At 45.9% G+C, this 22,957-nt stretch overlaps 1 protein-coding gene across 5 annotated transcripts in view; it reads right to left on the bottom strand.

Annotated features, from left to right (window-relative positions):
- CACNA1E (calcium voltage-gated channel subunit alpha1 E) overlaps positions 1-22,957 on the bottom strand; it is a 505,625-nt gene that overhangs the window by 38,738 nt on the left and 443,930 nt on the right. For all 5 annotated transcript variants that reach the window (XM_059145253.1, XM_059145252.1, XM_059145248.1 and 2 more), the window contains 9 exons: positions 15,585-15,681; positions 13,112-13,272; positions 12,445-12,582; positions 11,149-11,350; positions 9,944-10,108; positions 9,221-9,331; positions 5,431-5,514; positions 4,347-4,472; positions 1,303-1,368 (listed from right to left, as the gene is read on the bottom strand). In XM_059145253.1, coding sequence (XP_059001236.1) covers positions 1,303-1,368; positions 4,347-4,472; positions 5,431-5,514; positions 9,221-9,331; positions 9,944-10,108; positions 11,149-11,350; positions 12,445-12,582; positions 13,112-13,272; positions 15,585-15,681 — 1,150 coding nt within the window. The remainder of the gene's footprint in view (positions 1-1,302; positions 1,369-4,346; positions 4,473-5,430; positions 5,515-9,220; positions 9,332-9,943; positions 10,109-11,148; positions 11,351-12,444; positions 12,583-13,111; positions 13,273-15,584; positions 15,682-22,957) is intronic.

The following is a 22,957-nucleotide window of genomic DNA, read 5'->3' as shown; positions in this document are numbered from 1 at the left end:
GAATACATCAGTCATGAATTGTGTGTGTGCTTGTGGTCAGGGCGGAAGGATGGGGATAAGAGCACACATTTAGGACGGGGTCTGGCATAGTCGGGCATTCAAATGATGGTAAACAGTCTTCTCATCATTATCAGCAATATCGAGAACGGTTTAGTACTGGAGATGGTGTTATTCTAGTTTATTATGATTGATGATGAAAAGGAGGTACGAGCTATTTTAAGCATGGGCAAAAATCGATTACGCTTCTATTTGGCTGTTCAAGAACATTAAAATTCTAGAATCAATTGTTTGAGAATTAGAAGGGCCTTAACAGACATCATCAAGCCGATCAGCAATTTCAGTAGGGGATTCCATTGCCCTGATGCTGTCATGACATCTTTACTGAATTATCCTCATTGAAGGAGAACTCACTACTTCTCAACCAAGTCTCACACTTTTTGACATTTGACATTCTGCTCCTTTTGGAGGACAAAAATCTCTCCAGGAATGGGGTTAGAAGATGGGTAAAATTAAGAAGTGCCCACAAGAAAGAGGAGCAAAAAGAAGAGACATTTCAGAGATGTTCTAGAAAAAGGCTGCAGACACGGCGAGCCTGGGAGATGTGCGCAGTGGCCCCAGATGGCAGCTGCTGGCGGTCCCAAGGCGGCCAGACTGGCTGACTGCAGGAGACTGCCACTTGGCTGAATTTCCATACCGGGGTTTAGTCTCCGCATCTCCAAGTCAGAAAATTCGCCTCCCCTAGACAGGCAGGAAATCCTGTGTGCCTAACTGGATCGATTCCTGGGATCGAGCTGCTGGTTGTTTACAGGAGTCCATCGGCCACAAATGATAGTCACTTTAGAAAGAAACTACGGCCTCTTCTGCTCAGTGGGGCTCTGGCGACCTGAATAAATGTCTACGGTGGGAACTTGATCCACTTCTCAACTCTGAAACTGGAAAGGATGTGGTAACCCAAGAGAACTGTCCAGGAAGCTGCCTGGCCCTTTGATAGGCATCTGCAGGCACACGGCCTTTGGGCGTCCCTAAGATTAGGCCGGCTACTAGGAGCTCTGGGAGTATTCCCGGTCATAAGTCGTAGGGCATAAATCTCAGCCATTTAAGACTTAACTCAAGACACATTTTGTATTGCTGTATACAAGAGAACAACCACCTGACTTTCTTCTAGGTCTAGCTCAAAAATGGGAGATCCTGAGACAAGGACCATGGTAAGCCTCGCCTTCAATCTATTATGCTCAGGCCGGTAAGCCAGTGACAATCCGGGCAATACCTGTCCCCCGCCAGGCTCCTGATACATAAGCTCACCTGCATCCCAATGATGGCATAGATGAAGAAAAGCATGGCAATCAAAAGGCAGACGTAGGGGAGGGCCTGGAAGGAAAGCAGAGAAAGGACCATAAATTCAGAGGCAGACAGCTCCCAGGCTCCACAATCTATAGTCACCAGCACTACTACAATTCTTGCCCTGAGGCTGATATAAATGAGGTGGTGGGGGCTGTGCTCTCGCAGAATGCCATACTTTTGCAGAAGGTCATGTCCTCTGACAGGTAAGCTATTGTCTAAAGAGAAGCCTGTCATTTACCTTCCACCAAGGATTCTCACTCAACCAGAAGGGCGGCCCAGATCTCCCAGGAGAGCTGGGGAAACCTCCTGGGCTTACCGATGCATCCCACTCTGCATTGCAGAATACTAATAATGTGAGTAATTGTGATGTAAACTACACAGTAAGTACCTAGCTTCAGCTCCCAAATCCCTGTATTACCCCTTCCCATCCTTCACTCAATGCCAAGCCCATAATGGAGAATCTGGGAGCAAAGTGAACAGGCTGAGAATCTCAGTTGTTCATCGTGTCCTAGAAGGCACCTTCATCTTCTGAGGAGACCTCTCTTTCCAGTAAACACTGGAAACAGTAACACCTCCTGACACTTCATTACGTGTTATGCAAAACTCCAAAAAGCCTTTCAAAGGTTAGCCACTGCAACCCCTGCCGTGAAGCCCTGTGGCACCAAATCCCATAGGCTCCAAGCTGACTGCCACTCTGGGACGATAACATTTCAGTAAGGTGGACAATGAATGGGGCAAGCGAAGGAGATGGAAGGTAGGGAACTGCCCTCTGGCTGGCGGAGGATGTAAGGCAATTTGGTTTTAGGGCTGGGGTGCGTTCTAGAATTCTGAAGCGAGCTCAGCGCAGACATGGAATCCCGCCTCTTTCGTTTACCACCCACTCAGCTCCCTGGAAGACGGTGCAACTAGGGGCCTCCACTTTATCTGCTGTGCGCAGCACGAATCCCACAAGATCGATTGAAGGCTTTCAGACTGCAAGGGCAGGGCTTATCAACGGAGCCAGCTAAATGAAGAGCCTTGGGAGACTTCTACAACTTGAAAAAAAGGGTAAAATTAAAATGCAACTCAGAGTTGCTAGGAGAATCTCCTCCCCAGTAAAATGCTGACTCCCAAGGTCTCCGAAGAGAAAAGTCTGCGTTTCAAGGGGCCATGTGAAGACTCCGTCTGCTGGTAGAAGAGAGAAGGGAGATAGGTTTCTTACAGCTCAAGGTGCTGCTACCTTCTCCCACCTTCTGCTTACTTCCTGCTCTTATTCCAAGTCCTCACTCCCTAGCTCATCTCTCCCGAATCCCAGTTTTTGGAAAAAGATCAAAGGTACATTCTGATCACCTCTCTTATCATGCTAAAAATTCTAACTCAGGAAAGGAAAAATGGGGAAGAATGAAGTAGGGCTCCATGGTGGAGAACTGGGGGCTATGCTCACGGCCGGTGGGAGGGCGGGGGTAGCTTGGGTAGGCCATGGCAGTGCCCTTTATACTCTGTGGCTCCCTGCTGTGTATTTACAGAGGCAGCCTTTGTAAAGCCAACAATTTCTCTACTAAGTCCTGGGACTGTTCCAAAAAGGAAACACCTCTCCATCACAGTGTCACCTGGACGCAGATGCCCCGTCTCCACTGTTGTATATTCACTGCAGTGAGCCAACCACTCTGCTATCAACTTTTGATGTGCTTTTCTTTGCCCTCCACAGTATGCAGTTTTACAGAGAACTGGTGAGCATGATAATGTGACAGGCTGACACATATTTCCTGAGAGACTAACTGTAACTTGTCTGGAAGATCTCAAGCAAAAAGGTTTTAGAAGTACCTTGTGTATCGGACTCTAGATCCAAATTCACCTGAGACTTAGTAAATTCTTACTAAGGTTTTAGATTTCTCCTCTGTCATGTAACTTTGGCAAAGTTCTTTTCATTGAGGTGAGGGCTCTGTAGGAGTTAGGTCACCACACAATGACTCTGGATACAACCTTGACAATAAAAACGTGGTTGGCAGGAGCCTGAACATCCTTACGACACCTAGTCTCACCTATCAAACCCGCAGGACCTCAATGGAGAATAAGTCATTAATGACGGTGTGCGGTAAACGCTTTTCCAAATGATGAGAAACCACCGAAGTTACTGGCTGACCCTCTCAGGTTCAATTAAAATACATAAATAATTAAAATAGAGGTGGCAATGGGTAAATTCATGATTTCTCAGCTTTGAATCAATGTCATCAAATTTATTTTTAAAACACATTCACTGAGAAGCTTTTTTCTTTAGTAAGAGGAAAAATAGTGGGCATTTGAATAGCACTTAGACCCTGAAACTCCAAAAACAAACCATGATAACTGCTAAAGCCTAAAGACACTGAAATATGTTTAGAAAATTTCTTTTGCAGGAAGTCTCTGCCATTAAAGTCGATCTCAGGTAGCTTTTAAACTTCGATTTCTTACCAATACACCTCTGTATGGCCCCATGAGACCATTCAAAGAAGCTCATCACATTAGCCTGGCCCAAATATCCTATTAGACCATGGGAAACAGAGGTGACCATGAACACGCTGCACATTTGGTGGTTGAGGAAACACACGGACAAAGACAGGGATGGGACTGTATGACTCATCCTGCAATCAAACAGCGCCCAAGGAGTCCTTTGGAAAACTGTTCATGTGAAATCAAGCCACTGGCAAGTACGTGAAAATGCAAAAGCTGGCTCCTGACAAGATGGGACTGCTTGGGGCCTTTTGGACCATCTGGAGAGGTAGCACACCTCCTCGGACAAGCCCCAGCCTCCGTGAAGAGAAGACAAGGGAGTTACAAAGTGGTGGTGTTTTTCTGGAATGAGATTCTATCCCGTTGGGCACCAGCTACCTGGCTGAGCTGCACTGGAAGAGAGAACTGCTGCCTTCATTGAAAGTATCTGACAAACACTCATTCCTGGAGGTCAAGGGACCTGGGTGATGACAGCGTGGGGCCAGGTGATGACAGCGTGGGGCCAAAAGACAGAGAGGAAGAGCGGCTGCGCTTACCTTAAAGGACTGCACGAAGGTCCAGAGTAAAATACGGATGGTGTAGCCCTGCCGGAGAAGCTTGATGAGGCGGGCGGCTCGGAAGAGCTTCAGAAAGCTCATGTTGAAGCCACTGGTGTTTACCAGCTGGTGGACCAAAAGGAACCTCATAACTAGTGACATTATGATCATTTAGAAAACACTAAGCACTAGTATTTACATATTTATCCCTCATTCTGATATAAAATTTGACATGGATTCTGTCTTTTGTTTTCAATCCCATTTCCAAATGATGAGCCAGCGAGGGCCCTCTCCCCAGCCTTCCCACGCCTGGCTAAGGTGCGGCTCGTACCCCCAGAAGAGTGTCCTGTGTGTATCAGAGGAAAGCAGCCTCTCTAGTCTTCCAAGGGTCTCTAGTGCTCCCGACTGCACTTGGATGCCAGCGAGGCAAAGGAGTAATCCCTCTAGCACATATGACGCCCATGCACACATCTGATGAGAGTGACAATGAGCTCTTCAAGTCGTCTTTAGAATAAACAATTTTAGGGAAACAATTCAGATAAAACAACTTTGAGGGCAATGATACTATGCCTCTTTTGTCACTCCCAAAGAATCTAGCAGAATGTTGTGCACAGTAGCCCTCTTCTGGTACTATTGCACTGACCCCATTAGGTGGCTGCTGTTGAGTCAAGCCAATGAAACAAAACCTCCCACGAGACCCAGTGCCACTCTAGTGTTTGCAGCTCGGGAATGAGGAAATGAACTCCCAGCTCTTAGAGGGCTATGTATTTGGTTTGATGAGTTAAAAATGGACTGTATGCAAGTATGGGCACACACCCACTGTAACTGGGTGCCTTAGTCGGTTGAACGTCTGCCTTTGGCTCAGGTCACAATCTCAGGGTCCTGGGATAAAGCCCTGTGTCAAGCTCCCTGCTCCGAGGGGAGTCTGCTTCTCCCCCTGCCTCTGCCCTTCTCCCTGCTTGTGCTCACTCTTTCAAACAAACAAACAAATAAATCTTTTTAAAACAATGGACAGCATACATAGAGGATTCTTTTATGCTACTTCAGGGCCAAGCTTAAAGACAAGGATGTACGAGCCACTCACCTTGCTGTCTGTCAGAATGATTTCTGTGATACTGCCAATCACAGTGATGAAGTCAAAGATATTCCAGGTGTCTCGGAAATAGTTCTGGCGTGTGAATTCAGTCATGGGAGCACCAGGAAAAAAAAAAAAAGAGGAAAAGAAAAAGGAATGGAGAAAAGACATCTTTCATTACATCAGTTGTCACTTGGAATTAAAACTCACCAATTCACATACAAGGTCATTCTAATTTTGGTTTTAGTTTCCTATTTCTAACTGGAAACGCTATTTCTTTACTGATTTGGGAATTTCTCATTTGGGAAGCAGACTTCTTACTACTTGAAGACCTTGTTTTTGAAGCTGTCACTAAAAAGCTACATAAAAAACTATGTAAGAAAGAGATTTGAGGCCAAGCACATTATAAAGTCCCAAAAAAGGAAAGAAAGATCATCATCACCACTTACAAGGCAATAAAGTTATTTACAATATTACTCTAAGATTTTCTACAATTTTAAATTGTTTATATTATATAATGTGACCCTATAAACATACACTTCTGACTTTCAACTATTAATAAAATTCACAGAGACGTCTTAAGTCATTAAAGGCCAAAAGATGTGCCAAAAATCTTCTCCTGACTCCACAGGGCGACAAAACGAGTAGACTTCATCCTTCCCTTCTTTCTCGGCTCTGTTACACCTTTTGAGTAATAAAATGAGTGGGTTGAAGGAGATGGAGGAGAAATAAAGGACCTGGAAAATCCACCAACCATGTAACACTCTGCTTAACAGAGAGAGTAGGTAGGCTCTGCGCCTATCTCCAGCGCTCAGGTGAACACAGACCTTGGACTATATTCCTTAAAAGAAACAGTATACTTGGGTTTCCAAAGACATTGGCTTGTCCTTGGGCAGTACCTCCCATAAAAGCCCCTCAGAGCACTGCTGAAGCCAATCCCCAGCAACCGTCACAATGAGCATTAGTGACTTTTACAGTCTGTGCCGGACGAGTACTAGGCCCTTGGAGTTCTTTCAGTTTGTTCCTCTCAGGGACCCTATGGTCCCTAGGTCATGATCAATATCCTCAACACGCTACGTCCATAAAATACCCAGTGGCAGGGTTGGCAAGAAGAGTGGGCAGAGAGGTGCAAACAGTGAGAGCAAAAGGGTGTGGTGAGAGCAAAGCTTTCTTTCTTTCTTTCTTTTTGAGATCGTGGGTGTGGAGGGCTGGTGGGGTCAGAGGAAGAGGGAGGGAGAGAATTTCAAGCAGACTGCCTGCTGGGCATGGAGCCCCACAGAGGGCTCAATCCCAGGACCCCGAGATCATGACCTAAGCCAAAATCAAGAGTCAGACGCATCACCAACTGAGCGGCCCAGACGCCTCACAAAGTTATCTATGAGCACCTACTCAGGACTACAGGTGTAGATGCCTTGGGTACAATAAAGTACCTAAGGCCATAAGACAGCTATTGTGATCCTCATTTTGAATGACAAAACTAAGGCTTAGAGAGGCTTGTATGACTCCAAAACCAGGGACACCTGCTGGGCGTGTAGAGAAACGGGGCACACAGCCTCACAGACTCACTTTTCCATGAAGAATACCTACTTCCTCAGGAGCAGAACCAAGTCGAGTCTCTGAGTTCCTCAGTTCTCAGGGCTCTCCTAGTCCCAACGTGGGCCAAGCTTCTTAATTCTCGGATGGGCCCCCATACAGTAGAAAGAACACGAATCTAGGTCTCAGAGGAGAGGAGCTCTGGATTCCAGTGGAAGGGGGATTATGGTAAAATATGGCTTAGAACAGCACCGTGTATGTAGACCAGTAGATCAGTGTGGACAGACGGTGGGTTTCAAGTCAGGGATTAGACCAGGATCTGAATGCTGGCTCTGCCTTTCAGTAAGCTTTGGGTCAACTACTGAATCTTCTTGAGTCCTAGCCCATCCAGAAAAGAAACCAATAACGTCTATCTAAGTAGAGCTGTTACGAAGCTAAAATGAGTAATATACAAAGACTTCCGTACTTAATATGGCACCCCATGCTCATTGTCTCCCTCTTCTTCCTTCTTCCTTTTTCATCCCCATCCCACTTTCCATTTCTACTGCCTTTTACTGTGTCGTCTTTAAAAAGCTGCCCAATTTTTCTGAATGTCAAGTTCCTCATTCAAATTAACAATGTCAACAATGTTAATGATGGCATCTGCCATGTGTATTTTGGAGTATTTGACAAGATCTAACAAAACAGTATATGTTGGGATATTCTGAAAACCTAGAGTACTATAGCAACGTAAAGACTAAATTGGGAGTAGTGGTGTCTTTGATCATGTGAAAATGCCTCTAGATCTTGAATGCAAATATGAAGGTGAGAGTGGGAAGGCGGCAGGCTTTGGGACCAAGTCTGGTTCAGCTTGGAAGTATGTATTCAGCGTTCACCATAATTAGCACACAGTTGGGGACTTAAGTCAACAGACAACGTCAACAGCATATGTAAGTAATCACGATGCACAGAAAACCTTTCCCTGTTGTGGCACCAGCCTGTCCCTCACTCTGCTCACCCTGCTCAGGGCTAGGCTGGGTTGTAAAGGCATCTTTGTTGGAGGTAGTTTCTTTTTACTCTTTTATTTCCCCAAGTCTCAAAATACTCAAAGGGGAGTCAAGCGAGCAACAATACAGCCACCTGCAATGGGTTCCCTTCAACTCCCCTCCCCAAACCGTCAAGTTAATGACTTTTCAAAGAACCATTAGGAGACCAAAAGCAACCGCCACAGTCAACACTCAGCAATTATCAAGCCCAGCCCAGAGGCCCCGCTAAAGCTGCTCTCAGACAAACCCTTATTGGGATAATAAGCAAAGTTTCTCTTCTTGCAGGGAAAGCCACACACACACACACACCCCATATTTGAAATGGTAGCTCACACACTGAATAAGTGTGAAACAGCTGTCAAGTGGGTTTATCCGCATCCCACTGATCTCACTGTAAATGCTTAAACAAGGAGGGGGGTGGCAGAGAGAACTATTGTGTTTACAGGACACCTAAGCAAAGGGCTAGGTTTGCTTAACACTGCTGAGAGGAGATGCATGAATGTGCAAGCGAATGTAATTAATAGTTGAAGAGAAGGAAAATACTCATAAAAGAAAAACTCGGTCCAACCCTCCACAAACCTAATTCCACCATACCTACCTACCTGCCAATCTACCTTTCTCTCCCTCTCTCTTTCGCTCTCTCTCTCCCTCTCCCTCTCTCTCTCTACACACACACACACACACACACACACACACTTTAATGGTCATGAACCTTTGTAAGCTTAAGTAAAAAAACATTTATTTTTGTTCGCAGAAACTGCGCTTCATATAACTAATGGGAGAAGGATGATTAGGTAAAATCTAGTATCTGCTCTGTTTGAGGGTAAGAGGGACAGACATGTTCCCATCTGAATCATAAAATCTTACACCTTTTACCAGTCAATAAACATTCCAGGCTTATTAGTCCAATTTTTGTTTTGCTCTTTATCTACAAATAAATTACAGTTCTCATAAGAATTCTGTCACCCCTCAACCACTGACAGAACCTGCCAAGGCCAGCGCCAATGGCTGCATGAATACGGAGCTGGGGATCTGGTCTCCTTTCCCCTTTCTCCTAATACCCTCGGCATCCTCTTATCTCTCAGGCAGTTTACTGAGCAGTTGAAACAGGCCCGCAATTAGGTCAGGTGTGTGAACCGTTTCTGGAAGAGTGGGAACCACCCCCCTTCCCACAAAGGCCGGGAGTGCCTCCAGAAGGAAGGGAAGACAAGTGCGATGCTGGGGCACAGGCCGCGCCATACCAAGAAGCCGAACGCGATGACTTTTAGGACACACTCCAGGGAGAACACCATGGTGAAGGCAATATTCAGGTACTTCAGGGCCAGCTCGTAGGTACAGGGAGCAGAGTAGTACTGTCAAGAAGAGAAAAAAGGAGAAAAAGAATCAAACCCTTAAGGTGAGGGGGGGTATGTCGTGTCACCGAGGCTGGCCATCTCTCAACCCTGCCCTTGCGGGCCACTCTGGTGTGTGGTGCAGGAGGCGCAGCACACGTGCTGGAGAGGAGGGCCATGTAGCCCATAGAGCAGCACAAGGCAACATGGAGAAAATCATGGACCACACCCTACAATGGCTACTTATTAGCAAACATAGCCAGTCTTCCTAGAGATGAAGGTGGGTAGGACAGAAACATTTTCAGGAACCAATCACCATTGATTATTAAATAAGATCACACCTCTTCCAACACTTGGAACGTTCTTTTAGAACCCCACGATCATGTGGATCTCCAGACATTCCCACTCTGGTCTGAATCTGACGGCCATCAGCACCTGGAGCCCCGGTGCTACTGGGCCACTACTCTAGGGCTCACTCCTTCATGGGGCTGCTGAACGGGACAAGATCAGAAAGAGATTCCAAAGTGGAGAAGAATGGAAGGAAGCAAGCATCTTCCCCATGCCTCAAGCCCTGGGAGGGACTGGGCCCCAAGGCCTTGTCTGCTGAGTACCTCCCGGCCACCACCCACTCACCTTCATCATCAGCACGACGGTGTTCAAGGCGATCATGGCCATGATGGTGTACTCGAAGGATGGGGACACCACGAAGTGCCAGACACGGTACTGGAATGTATGCCTGTTCTGCGGCATGTAGCGGGTGAGAGGTTTGGCGCTGATGGCGAAGTCGATGCACGCCCTCTGAAGGAAAGTCACAGCTATTAGCCCAAGCTCAAGTTCCCTCAACCTCACCCATCAGTGGGCTCTCTGTTAGGTGGCTAGAAGAACGGGACAGTGCAGGGAAACCAGGGTCGGGCTGGACAAGCGAAGGGGGAAAAAGGCAGCAGGGATTAGGGGGACAAAAGTGCAGGTGTCTGGTTTTAAATGAGTACACAGACCTGGGCTCTCATGTGGGATGTGGATTTCATGGTGATCAGTCATGTCCGTCACACAGCCTGCGGCCAACACGAGCAGGCAGGAAGCCTTACCCGATGCCCTCAGTCAGAAGTAAAACTGTCTCCCCATGCATTCCCATAGCACTTTATTTGCTCTTGTCTCATCGTCTCAAACAGTTTCTGTACCATTCCATTACAAAAATAATGAACCCTGCAATGTGCCAGCACTATGTTTGTTCCTAGAAAAGCTGCACTAAGGAAGCCATATCCCTTATCCTTATAGCAAATACAAGCCACAGAGGGACATAGACTCATAAGAAAATGTCTTAATGTTGGAATTTTGGCACACATACTTTACTGCCACTTCTAGACTATTCACTGCCCAAAGGCAGGGACTACACCTTAATCCTACCAGCTCTCTGTGCCTCATGCTTATGTCTTAAAAGAGCAGATGTTCAAAAAATATTTATTTAATGACTAAATAATTAATTTTTCCCACCTTGCCATTTTCAATCAAGTTTTATTAAATGAAGTTTTAATAAAGTTAAGAAAGTCTTCCTTCCTACCACTGGGATTCCAAGCATCCTTTCTGGAACCCCAGGAGTGCCATGCTTTAGGCCATATGTTTTTTTTTTAAAGATTTTATTTATTTATTTGAAATAGAGAGAGAGAGAGAGAGCTCACAAGTAGGCAGAGAGGCAGGCAGAGAGAGGGAGAAACGGACTCCCCGCTGAGCAAAGAGCCGGATGCGGGCCTCGATCCCAGGACCCTGAGATCATGACCTGAGCCGAAGGCAGAGGCTTAACCTACTGAGCCACCCAGGCACCCTAGGCCATATGTTTTTACCTCGTTCTTCTCCAGGCTGCACTCCTCCATCATCTTGTCCCCTTGCTCCTGGAAGGTGATGATGATGAGAGCCACAAAGATGTTGACAAAGAAGAAAGGGAAGACCACGAAGTAGACCACGTAAAAGATGGACATCTCCATGCGGTTGCTGCGGCTTGGTCCTCGGTCTTCCTCTGTCACGTCAACAGAATGCTGTAGGACTCTGTAGGGACAGTGATGAGATATGGATGGTGGATGGCAATCTTGGCAGTGGCTTGTTAGGAGATGTGCCCCCTATTATATTTTCTTATGTAGCTTCCCTAGCTTTGAGGATCTACCATAATTTTTAGGGCCCATAACCAAGCTGGTTAAAGAACCACTGAGCCCCAATCCACAGCCCTTGCTAAGTCCTGTCCCAATAGCATCCATTGTTAAGAAACCAAGTTACATTATTATCTTAGGTCGTCATATTCAATATCAAGAAACTCCTGGATGTCTATTTGGCATTTTACCAACACAGCATGCTGCCACCAGAAACTAAGGTCTTAATAATTGCCAGGTCTAAATCAGCCATCAGCCAGCTCTAGGGGCACCTGGGTGGCTCAGTCAGTTAAGCACGAGACTCCTCATTTCAACTCAGGTCATAATCTCAGGATTGTGAGTCACTGGGCTTTGTGCTGGGCATGGAGCCTGGTTGAGAGTCTCTCTCTCCTTCTCCCTTTGCCCTTCCCCTACCCCACTCACACCCTCTTTCTCTTAAAAAAAAAAAAAAAAAAAGGAAAGAAAGAAAAGAAAAAAGAAACTGCATTATTATCTTCTTCATAAGAGGTATGATCACAGAAAGTGTCTCTGAGTTCTTCCAGCTCATTCTTTTTCTTTTTTTTTTTTTAAGTAGGCTCTATACCTATCATGGAACCCAATATGGGACTTGAACTCATGACCCTGAAATCAAGAACTGAGTTGAAATTAAGAGTCAGATGCTTAACAAACTGAACCACCCAGGCGCCCCTCTTCCAGCTCATTCTAACCCTCAGTCCCCAGGTGGAGGGCCAGGATGGAGGAGAAATGTGTCTAACAATGTCTCCAGAGACTGAAACAATAAAAATTTCAAATATTTCTTTGTATTCTCCTTCTTGATTTTTGCCTTAAGGCTTTCCATTCCTCTTCTCTTCCGCCTGTCTCACCCACTCATAACCACTTACTTTCTTGTAGAATAACAAAGGCTTAGCCTTGTTCATCTTAAATAAGCTTCTCCAGGCAACCCCCTATCCCATCCCAGCTCACACACAAGTATGGCAACGCAAACCCATCACTCACTGAGGCCATCCTTCTCCTGTGGAGACGGTGAAGAGGGTCAGCAGGGCCCAGATAATGTTGTCATAGTGGAACTCATGGCGTTTCCATTCCCGGCCTTTCACCTCCATCTTGTTTTTTTCATGATCTACATAGTTGCCTCTAAAACCAGAGTACAGATGAAAGAGGGCCTCTTCACTATAGCTCGTGGGAGAGTAAGGAAATTCTACAAACTTCAATAATGCAGCTGAGTAATAATCAGGGTACAAATGCAAGGAAGAAAGCAGAGTCTTATCAAAGGCAGTCTATGATTGTGGAATAAAAGTTGTATTTGGTGCCTAGTAGAAATGGAAGATTAAATCCTAATCCTTTTACTAGGCACAGTGTGTAACCTCGAGTAATTTAAACTTTCTGAGCCTCAACTTCCACAGCTAGAACATGAATATGAAACCTATATCAAAAGGTCATTGTAAAGATTTAAAATGAAAAACTGGGTATAAAATGCCAAGTGCCATGATTGACACAAAAGAGGTGCTCAATAAAAGAATAGCAATTTCCTGTCTTGCCTTTTTCCTAAAAGAAGAAAAGAGAGACAGGTAAGAGAGAAAGAGAAGACCTATTGGGTGCCCAAGCGGGCATTGCCGGAATACGCGTCCGCAGAAGGTGAGCAGAACATTATGGTTGCACTTACATGCACTCCTTCTCTGTGTCTTTGGAACTGTCGGTGCAATAAAAGAATTTTCCCTTGAAGAGCTGAACCGCAATGACAGCAAAGATGAACATGAAGAGCTTGTAGACAATGAGGATGTTGAAGACGTTCTTTAAGGAGGTTACCACACAGTCAAAGACAGCCTGCAAAGAGAAGCCCAGAGCCCTGTAAGTCCCCAGAATGGCCTGTGCATTTGCCTAGAGCTGAGTCAGAGCCACATCACCACCAGCCAGCCCCGCTGAGAAAGTGCCCCGGAGACATCCCCTTACTAAGAAGTGACACTCATGGGATTCAGAGCTGTATTCCAAGCTGGTCATGACTGCCAGGACCTACCACCTGGAAGGGCACACGGGCTCCGAATCTGAAAGCAAACCCAAAGTGGCAGAAAACAAATGGCAGCAGGCAAAGAGGGAGTCCTTTGTGGGCTCCCCACAGGTGTACTCCAGTTAGGAGGAGGCACAGAATTGTATTGCAGAAAGGGATCAAATGGCTTGTCCCTAACCTGACATCGATTTGGTGACATTCTTAGAGTCGGTTTATATACTGAATATGTGTTATTTTCTCTTTACCTTTCTAAATGGATCAGAGAGTGCAGTAGATTACCATTTATTATTTAATAATATATTGAATAAATTCCTACATTTGCTCCAAATATGTTCAACACTTCACGTAAATGTTCTTAGCTTAAAGCAGGCTGTATTGGGGATGAAGATTCAACAGGTGGTGTGGGTGGGGATGGAAAGCTATCTTTTCAAAAGGCAGGGGGGACCGTTACAGGCCATGGGTGTCCCTGTGCAGAATCCCGAAGGGTTACACAGGAATTCAACACATTTCAAGCCATTTTTAGGTTACTTTCTAGGTTTTTAGGTTTAGCTCACTGGAGTCTCGCCCCATAGCGGCACTGCATTTGTGCCTTTGCCACATTTGTGCACTTGCTTCTTCACAGCGCTGGGTGGATGTCGCTGGTTTAATTAGTTCAACACTGCAGGGAATGTGAGCGGCACGCAGTCTTATGGTATCATCAGAGCCACCTACACTTCCCTCAGGTTATGGAGCTGCAGAGAGACTGAGAAGCCAACACTTCCTAATTAAATGGAATTAACCAAGGGTGGGGTTGCACACTCCACCCTGTGAGCTAATCACACCATGCTGCCTGCAGCTTTCTTAGGACCCCAACAAAGCTCAAAAAAGACAGGAGACCCCAAAAGCATGGGCTGCAGCTAACAATAGTGCTTAGGGCCCCAGACCCGCAGAAAGGAGTATTTATGGGCATGGACAAGATCTGGCACTATGATGGGTCTATTACCAGGAAGAGAGTTGTAAGGAAGTTGTGTGTGTGTGTGTGTGTGTGTGTGTGTGTGTGTGTGTGTGTATATATATATATATCCTAGAGACCAGGCTCAGCCAGTGCTGTGGCTCACTCGGCTGGCCATGTGGCCCTGGCAGCAGTGAGCAGACCTCAGGGCTGTGAACCAGGAGTCGTGGTCCCTCCCTCATGGTGGTGAGCTCTCACTCAGGGATGCAGGAGGAAGAACTTTCCCCCATGAACCCAGCAATCACAATTTGAGTGTGTGTGTTGGGGGCAGGGGAAGAAGTGTTCAGCATGTTAGCAAGCTGGAGTTGAATGGTAAAGCACACCTTGAGGGCAGAAAGGAGCCCCAGGAGGATAGAACAGGGAGGGCATGGGCTGGAAAAGAGGAGAACCAAGGTAATGCAGCTTGGAAACTTCCTGGCAACAGGAAGCCCTCAATTCATGTTAACTCCATTCCCCATTCTCTGCCTCTGCCAAAAATGACTATTCTTGAGCAAGTTAACTGACCAGTCTGTGCCTTAAAAATATGAAGGGTCGGGCGCCTGGGTGGCTCAGTGGGTTAAGCCCTGCCTTCGGCTCAGGTTATTATCTCAGGGTCCTGGAATCGAGTCCCGCATTGGGCTCTCTGCTCGGCAGGGAGCCGGCTTCCCTTCCTCTCTCTCTGCCTGCCTCTCTGCCTACTTGTGATCTCTGTCAAATAAATAAATAAAATCTTTTAAAAAAGAATATGAAGGATCGGGGAAAGAAAATCCTTTCCTCGTGTAGAATTATGAGGGAAAAAAGCATCCCAGTTTACTTGGCATGATCTGAAGTGCAGCCCAAAATACACGGGACACCCCCCCCCACACTTCTGTTTTGGTGTTCCAAGTGCACCTTAATGACACGGGGTTCTTTCTGGATGACATGCCACAGGCAGAGTATACATAAAATACCACCTGGGGCTGGACTCAAGAGACCCAAACCCCCTTCTGGATTTCTTGGCCTTCTGGTTATTTTTCTTTGAAACGAAGACCTTCAACTCAGGCATTTGAAAGAACCCCAGTCTCTGTGGGAGCAAAAGGAATATTCCCAGAAATGATCCTCCAAGAGCAAGCTTACCATGGCTAAAGACAAGACGAGAGAAGGGGCCTCGGGAAACATTACCTTGAGCTTGGGCAAGCGCTTGATGGTCTTCAACGGCCTCAGAACTCGGAGGACCCTCAGAGATTTGATGGTCTTGATGTCTCGCCCCTTGTTTGTTCTGCAGCAGGGAGGCCCCCGGGGGTCAGAGGACAGCGGGAGAAATGAAAGTGGCATTTGCATGACTGCATCAACAACAGGGTGAAAGGGGAGACACTTGGGCAAGAGACCGGAAGTGGGGTCAGAATGGACTCCCTTCAGGACGACCCCACAAAACATGCTCCGGGAAAGTTTTTAATTCACTCCCCAGTGTGCACACAGTCCTACGCATGCACACCCATGCGTCCTCACACAGAGGAACGCACCCAGAGTCCATACACCCAGAGGCCTCCACACACGGTTTGTACCGCATACCTCTTCTCCCCAACGGCCGGGGTCATGGCGGCTTATTACCACACTAGCAGAATGCAAATGGCAGTTCAGCCGACAAGGGAACGTGACTGGGCACGTCAGTCCACCCTGGATCCCCAGGTGCCTGCTCTGGTGTTCTTCAGTAACAGGCTGACAAATGATATTTGTTGAAGGGACTAGGAACCCCTGGTCGAAAGCATGTCTCATCAGAGGACTTGACCTAGCCCTTTCCTTGGTGCAGGTTTGTCACCCCTGCTGAGTTCATTAGTTCAGGGGAGAGCAGGGTGAGGAAGGGCACTGGGGACATGACACTCCTGCTGTGTTAGCTGCCGCTTCCAGAGAAAGCATGTCACCTGGGCTTCTGGCCAGGACCTTGGCTCCCGCCCCAATTATCTGTGTGAGCCTTGCTCTTTCTGCAGCCTCTCCCCATTGGAGGCCCTCTATACCCAGCACAGGCTGCAGACAGCCAGAGAGTTGGAGACGGCCCAGACTGCAGGCCCTGCCCACCTTGCCCCCTGCCTTTCAGCTCCTGAGCGTCCCTAGTCAGCTGCTTGGAAATGTTTGCTCCTCATAGATAAAATACGTTTCTCTTTTTCTCTTCGGGAATGAGATAAATCAATCAACCTGCATTTCTCTCCCCACCCAGCTTATCCCGAGATTGTTGCATTCAATTCAAACAACTGCAATTTGTAAAAGACACACACAGATGGTAGGAAATGAGACTCAGAAGAGGGACCCCAGGCTCTGGTTCCTTCCCCATCTTGGTTCAGAGTACCACTGCACCAATAGCCTGAGCAAAGGCGATCCAGAATATCAGGTGGGAAGTATGAGGGCCTCTGCCTGCTTTTTACCCCATTCTTCCTGCCTTGGACAGAGAGATAAAAGGTCATCTATGCTTCTACAAAAGGCAAGGTAGGAAGACATTCAATAGCATTCAAGGAATGCTGGCTTTGTCCAGAATGGGAATTTAAAGACCCTCTTAATGGCTGTAGGCCATGGCCTATAAGCCACTATCCTTCAGTTGGAGCTCTGAATATAGATAATCTCAGAGTACTACATTAGAAGGTCTTTTCACCGAAAGATTTTGTATATTCTATAAACTCTTTTACTATATTACATTCACGTATCTACCGATCTAAAAAAAACACAACTTCCAAACCAAATACATACCCAAACCAGTGCCAATGATCCCTTCCCAAGAAGGCTTGGTGACTCCTAATTTTTGTTCTCTAGGATATCAGTGAGAACTTACCACTCACATAAACTCAGTCCTTTCTCAGGGAGCAGCCTCCTTCCCTCCTAACTGGGCTTGCACCCTCTTCCAACCCACTTCCCGTATTCTTGACTTCAAGAAAAGTGAGAATGATATTTACCCCAGAGCGTTCCTATGGAGAATCCAGGCGGAAAGCAGTTTAAAAAAAAAAAAAAAAAAGGGTTGGGGGTAGACAGAAGGAAACAGTCAGAAAACTTCAGGGAGGCCAGGAAATCTTACAGCAACAGGGAATTGGACAAGCACAGGCCCAGGAGATCCCGCTTACAGCCTTGGCACTTGGTAGAGTCCACACGCTCTGCGAAAGGAGGGCCCAGCGCATCATTTGCTCCACGCCCACCTCTCCAACCTGCAAAGGCAAAGGCCCTTTGCAGGCACCAGTGAAATTGCCTCTCACCGGATGGCATTCCCCATATTGTGCCTGATTTCATGGAGCCCAGTCTACTGACACTTCCTAAATAGAGCCTTTGACTTCCATTTCCTTAGTAGTTTTCCAACAAACTCTATTTCCAGTGAATTTATAAGAAACCAGGATAGAGGAATTAGATCTGCTCTGGGCCAAAAATTCTGTTGGGAAAGGCATTTCACGTCACAGTGGTGTATCTATGCTTCTGAAGGATTTCGTTTGCAGTGGGGCGCAGGACCACTTTGATAGGGATAATAGGATCTCTCTTAAAAGCACAAATGGAAGAAACACCCTAAAACCACCTCAGGATCTGGGGCAAGTTATTGTGTATCAAGTTCCTGATGTCACACAAAGGGATGCCCTTTGATAAGTTAAATGACCATCTATCGTGAGCTATTTACTGTGCAGCTTGGAGAAAAATCATCCCAGCTCTATTTGGAGGCCTGCCAACAATAAAAAGGGTGAGAACACAAATGTGAAATATTTGAAATTAAAAATAATGAGAGCTAACTTTCTGTAGATTTACTCTAGGCTGAGCACTTTTAGTGCAACTCTTTCTGTGGCCTTTCTAATAACCTGAGGACACAGAGCTCTGACTATCCCAATTCACAGACGTGATTCAGAGAAGTTAAGGAGCACCTAGCACTAGCACGGCGAGCTGGGCCTTGAAGCCAAGACTGTAAGGTGGTCGGAGCTCTTGCCCTGAACCACTAAGCCTCTGCACCAGAAGGTTTTGGTTCCAGGCTCCATCAAACCATATTCTAGAGCTGGAAAAGATGCCTGAAACCCCCTTAACTACATCCCCACGAAAATGTGCCCTGTATGAGGTCACTCAGGGAGTGAGCCACAGTCCCACTGGGGACTCTTCCTGCAGCCATGTAGAAATGTCTGGAATTCAGGCTGGGCTTCTCTGCTGCCGGTTGCTGGAAAGGGTACTTTTTCTCCTTAATCTTTGTAATGTATCACAAACCTACGGTACACCACTATATGTCACAAGCAAAAACTTCTCATGATTATTTTACTCAGTATATGATCTCATATTCAAAAATACATTCATCTTCACAGTACTTGCCAAATTAATGGTAATATGGGATTAAATCCAAGGCTTTATAAATCTTAAATACCTCATGGGACACCCTTTGAGAGTTTAGAAGGCAAAGATAGTATCCTTCCCTGAGTTGCAACAGTGTCTTCTCATACATGAGACTGGGCACACAATGAGTCCGCCAAACACGTCTTTACCCACTCGTATCACAGCACTGATGGAGTCCTTAATGTAGGCCAGGCCCTTTCTAGGTATGGGTATACCTCTGTGAATAAAACAAATGAGGTCCCTCACTTCTTGAAACTTACCCAGTCTAGGAGGGAGGACAGACCTCAGGTAAACAAGCCAACAAACAAAAGCATCATTGCAAGTTATATGCCATGGGAAAAGCAATCATCTGACTGAAAATCTCACCAAAACAGCTACACAGGTCACTTCCTTTCCCCAGGCTACATTCATCTTGAGGAAAAACTTAGAATCTTCCCTAAGGGGTAGAGAGAATCTACCCCTAAAATGAGAGAACAGAGTAGGATCAATGGATGGGCAGGTGATTTAGGGTGACACACTCCCGGTTTTTACCTGTTGGTTAGCCCAGGACCTCAACTCTGAGACATTTATGTCCAGTAGCATCTGAACGGGTTCTCAGAGGTTCATACTCACAGATGCCCATTTTATGAAAGAAAGCCCCAAATTTCTTGCTCTTCCCATATACCTGGATAAAGGACAAAATTTGTTCTCTGTAATTAATTTTTGCCCCAGGATCCTACTAAAATATTCTGCTATGGAACAAAGAACATTTCTGACCCATTGTTTGTCTGATTTGTGCGTCCCTTGTTTTGGAAAATGCGGATCCTTAATAGTACACTCTGATCTCAACAGCTGATTGTAGCTGCCAATGTAAGCGGAGGTGGGGGACATTTGTCCCATACTGATTCCCACAAAGTTGAGCCAGGGATAGTAATAAGACTGAGGCCCAAAGCAAAATACCGATTAGTCACTGCTCTGCACATTTTTCAAACAGGCCCTTCGCAGCAGAGAAGCCACTGAAAAGCTACAATTTTGAGTGGTTGCAGAAAAGCACGCTTGCTTCTTGGTTTTTATAACATATGTTCAGCACGGATTTGAAAATTGCCTTTTGAAATGAAAGGAACAATAGATAACAAAATCATAGAGCCCAGAAACATCTTAATGACTTAGTCCCAATATTAATTTTAATATTAATTAAAATACATCCTAATTTACACATATGCTAGGCCAAACTACCCTTCCCAAATTCTGGCACAGGAGAGTTATTTAAGTCATTATCATAGTCAACAAGACAGCAAGGGAAATGTTTTATCAAACCAAAAGGACAAGCTCGTCAAGCACTTTAATGGAGGCCTATTATTTTTGAAATAATTCATATGCTTTTTATAAATCATTTAAATATAATCATTTGATAACGTTTTGTTAGTCTTTCCTACTCTATGTATAATCAGAATTTTTTTACACTGCCTAGCTAGTTCGTGAAATTTGTCAGGTTTAAAAACGGACTCTAATGTTAAAACTTGAGGATAATTTCACAGGCTAGGACATACTGGTCCCCCTTTAATTGGGACTCAACTGGGCCACCCATTTCCCCATTTATTTCCTACTCATTTCTTATTTGATAAGGTCCTGGCTGCTCTCCAGGAAGGGAAAAAAAAAAAAAAAAAAAAGCCACACTTCTCTTACGTCTCATCAGTAAAAGATGAGAATTTTCCAGCTCAGTTGTCAAGCTGCCCTCCAGAACTTATATATAATCACTCATCATTCACTGTAATCTCACTTCTCAGTTTCTAGGCCTCCCTTTTCTTAGAAGACGTGCTTGCACATTGATTTCTGCAAGGAACCAGCTCTTTCCATGGTGGGCAGAGCAGGGACATCAGATTCTGAAGAGCTCCTCCTCCTCTAAGTGGAATGGCCTTCTGCCCTCCTCCATGAGCCCCGGAGAGAACAGCGCAGGGACCTTAAGGAATCTCTTGCATTAGAAGCATGGACAGGCTTGCTGGAGTGTAAGGTAGGGACAGGAGGTCACACTGTGGGGAGCCCTGAGCCTTGCTGAAATGTCTGGACTGTTACTTGGGAGGCCATAATAACGTCGACATGCACTTGCTAAGGGGTTGGCACTATACAGGACACTGAATATATTTTACCTTACTTAATTCTCATAAGACCAAAACATAGCTATTTTTAATTTCCACTTATAGACGAGGAAATAGAACTTCAGAGAGTTAAGACAGCTAATAATTCATTATGCTGGGGTGCAGACCTAAGTTAGGCTCTGAAATCCACATCCTTATTTATGTTACAGTGCCTTTTCAGATGAGAATCGCAGGAGGGTTTTTAACCAAAGGAGGAACAGCAAACATCAAAACCAGCAGTTCCTGAACTCAAATAATGAGCTATCTTTCCTCTTAGCCTTAATCAGCCTAGGGCCTGTGAGTGTACATGGAAAGGAAAAGGTACAGATGGAACAGATAGGCAAGGTCAGGGATGCCCTTCCCTACCTGGTCCATAGGTCTTGTCTGTCTCCAAGCAGAGACGGATGGATCGGAAGGCTGAGGAGAGATCTGTACCAAGCCACCAAGTTGAGTTTTCTGGGGTTAATGGCTTGGAACTGACTACGACAACGGAGGGAGAAGGGAGTTAGATGTAATAGAGAAAGGTTAAGGGGAAAGAAAAGTTTAGGGAAGCCCCTAACCTTGAAGTAAAAAATACCAGTTATTTTAGAACAAAAACTGGTTTTGCTACTAGTCAAATGAGTCAAAATAGTTAAAGTCTCAAGCAATCCACATCTCCACTATAAAACAGGACTGCTGAGAGATGAATGAAATAAAGAGTGCAGAAACACTTTGTAAGTTCTAAAGACCAGTGGAAATGAGAAGCTGCACGGGGAGTGCTTATCCCCAGAGGAAGTCTGGGCCCTGTTGGTAAGGCTAGTTCACCTATTTGTGTATTTTTCTTCCTCGCCCCCTAACTCAGCATCATTTGGGGTCTACCATGAGCCCTAAATCCTTTGCAACTCTACCAACTTCCTTTGCTCCGTGACTATGCCACCAACTCTATAATAAGTGGCTAGTGCATAATCCTTTCCTTCCTGCAAATGCACCTTAGTGAGCTCCCGATACACAGTCATCATTGCCTTCAAAAACTTTCTCCTTTTCAAAACACAGCATCACACTCTAACCAGAAGGTCCACGCTCTGAGAAGCATCAGGGGACAGCAAGTCACCTTACTGTCTCCTAGCAGTTTTGTTATTCAAGCTGCAGAAGAGACCTGATCGGTCTTGCTTCCTACACTTCACCTTCCAAACATACCCAAGACCCCTCATCTGCTGAACCTGCCCAGAGGGCCTTGGCTCTGGCTAAAGTCCAGCCAATACGCTCCCCCAGCAGGCGACTAATTCATAATGCTAGGTTGTGGCTCTGTGAGTGTGGATTAGGCAGATGGCTTGCAGGTCATGTGATCTGAGCTGATCCTTCCCTAGTCCCACCACGAAATCTGCTCTGAGTTACTCCAAAACTTACTGCTAAATCTGGAGGACACTGTGATGGATTTCTACGAATCCTGCAGCTCTGAGCTGTTCCTGTGTCTGGGAAGACTCTGGTGCGGGGGGCACCTTGCATCTGAGGCTGGTGAGCTAAATTGCTGGCTGCCGTGTGAATGGACCGTATTCCCTGACTGGATCATTTCGTTTGTTAATGTGGCCAGAGGCTGACATCCCATTTATAATCAACCATCTCCCAAATTCGTGCTCGTTAATAAAGAGAAATGCTGGGCCATCCACACCCATTGCCTCCATAGGATAAAGGTCTCCAAATGCACATTCCCTAGCATCAGTGATGTAAATCACAGACAATGTATTTTCTAGCGTTCATCAAAAAACATGTGTGCTGGGGCACCTGGGTTGCTCAGTGGGTTAAAGCCTCTGCCTTCAGCACAGGTCATGATCCCAGGGTCCTGGGATCGAGCCCCGCATTGGGCTCTCTGCTCCGTGGATAAGCCTGCTTCCTCCTCTCTCTCTCTCTGCCTGCCTACTTGTGATACCTCTCTCTGTCAAATAAATAAATAAAATCTTTAAAAAAATGTGTGCTGGGGCTTAATGCCAAGAGCGGGTAGAGTGAGAATTTATCTCTTTCTTTCAGGCACCCCCTCTACATGGCTCCCACTCTGTCCCTCCTAATTCATGCCAAAACCCATTCTCAAGGGACCGTGGGTATAATACAGCAGTAGGCACCCCAAGA

Source organism: Mustela lutreola, chromosome 14, assembly GCF_030435805.1.
Source record: "Mustela lutreola isolate mMusLut2 chromosome 14, mMusLut2.pri, whole genome shotgun sequence".
Lineage (NCBI taxonomy): Eukaryota > Metazoa > Chordata > Mammalia > Carnivora > Mustelidae > Mustela > Mustela lutreola.
This window is presented reverse-complemented; position numbering and strand designations above follow the sequence as displayed.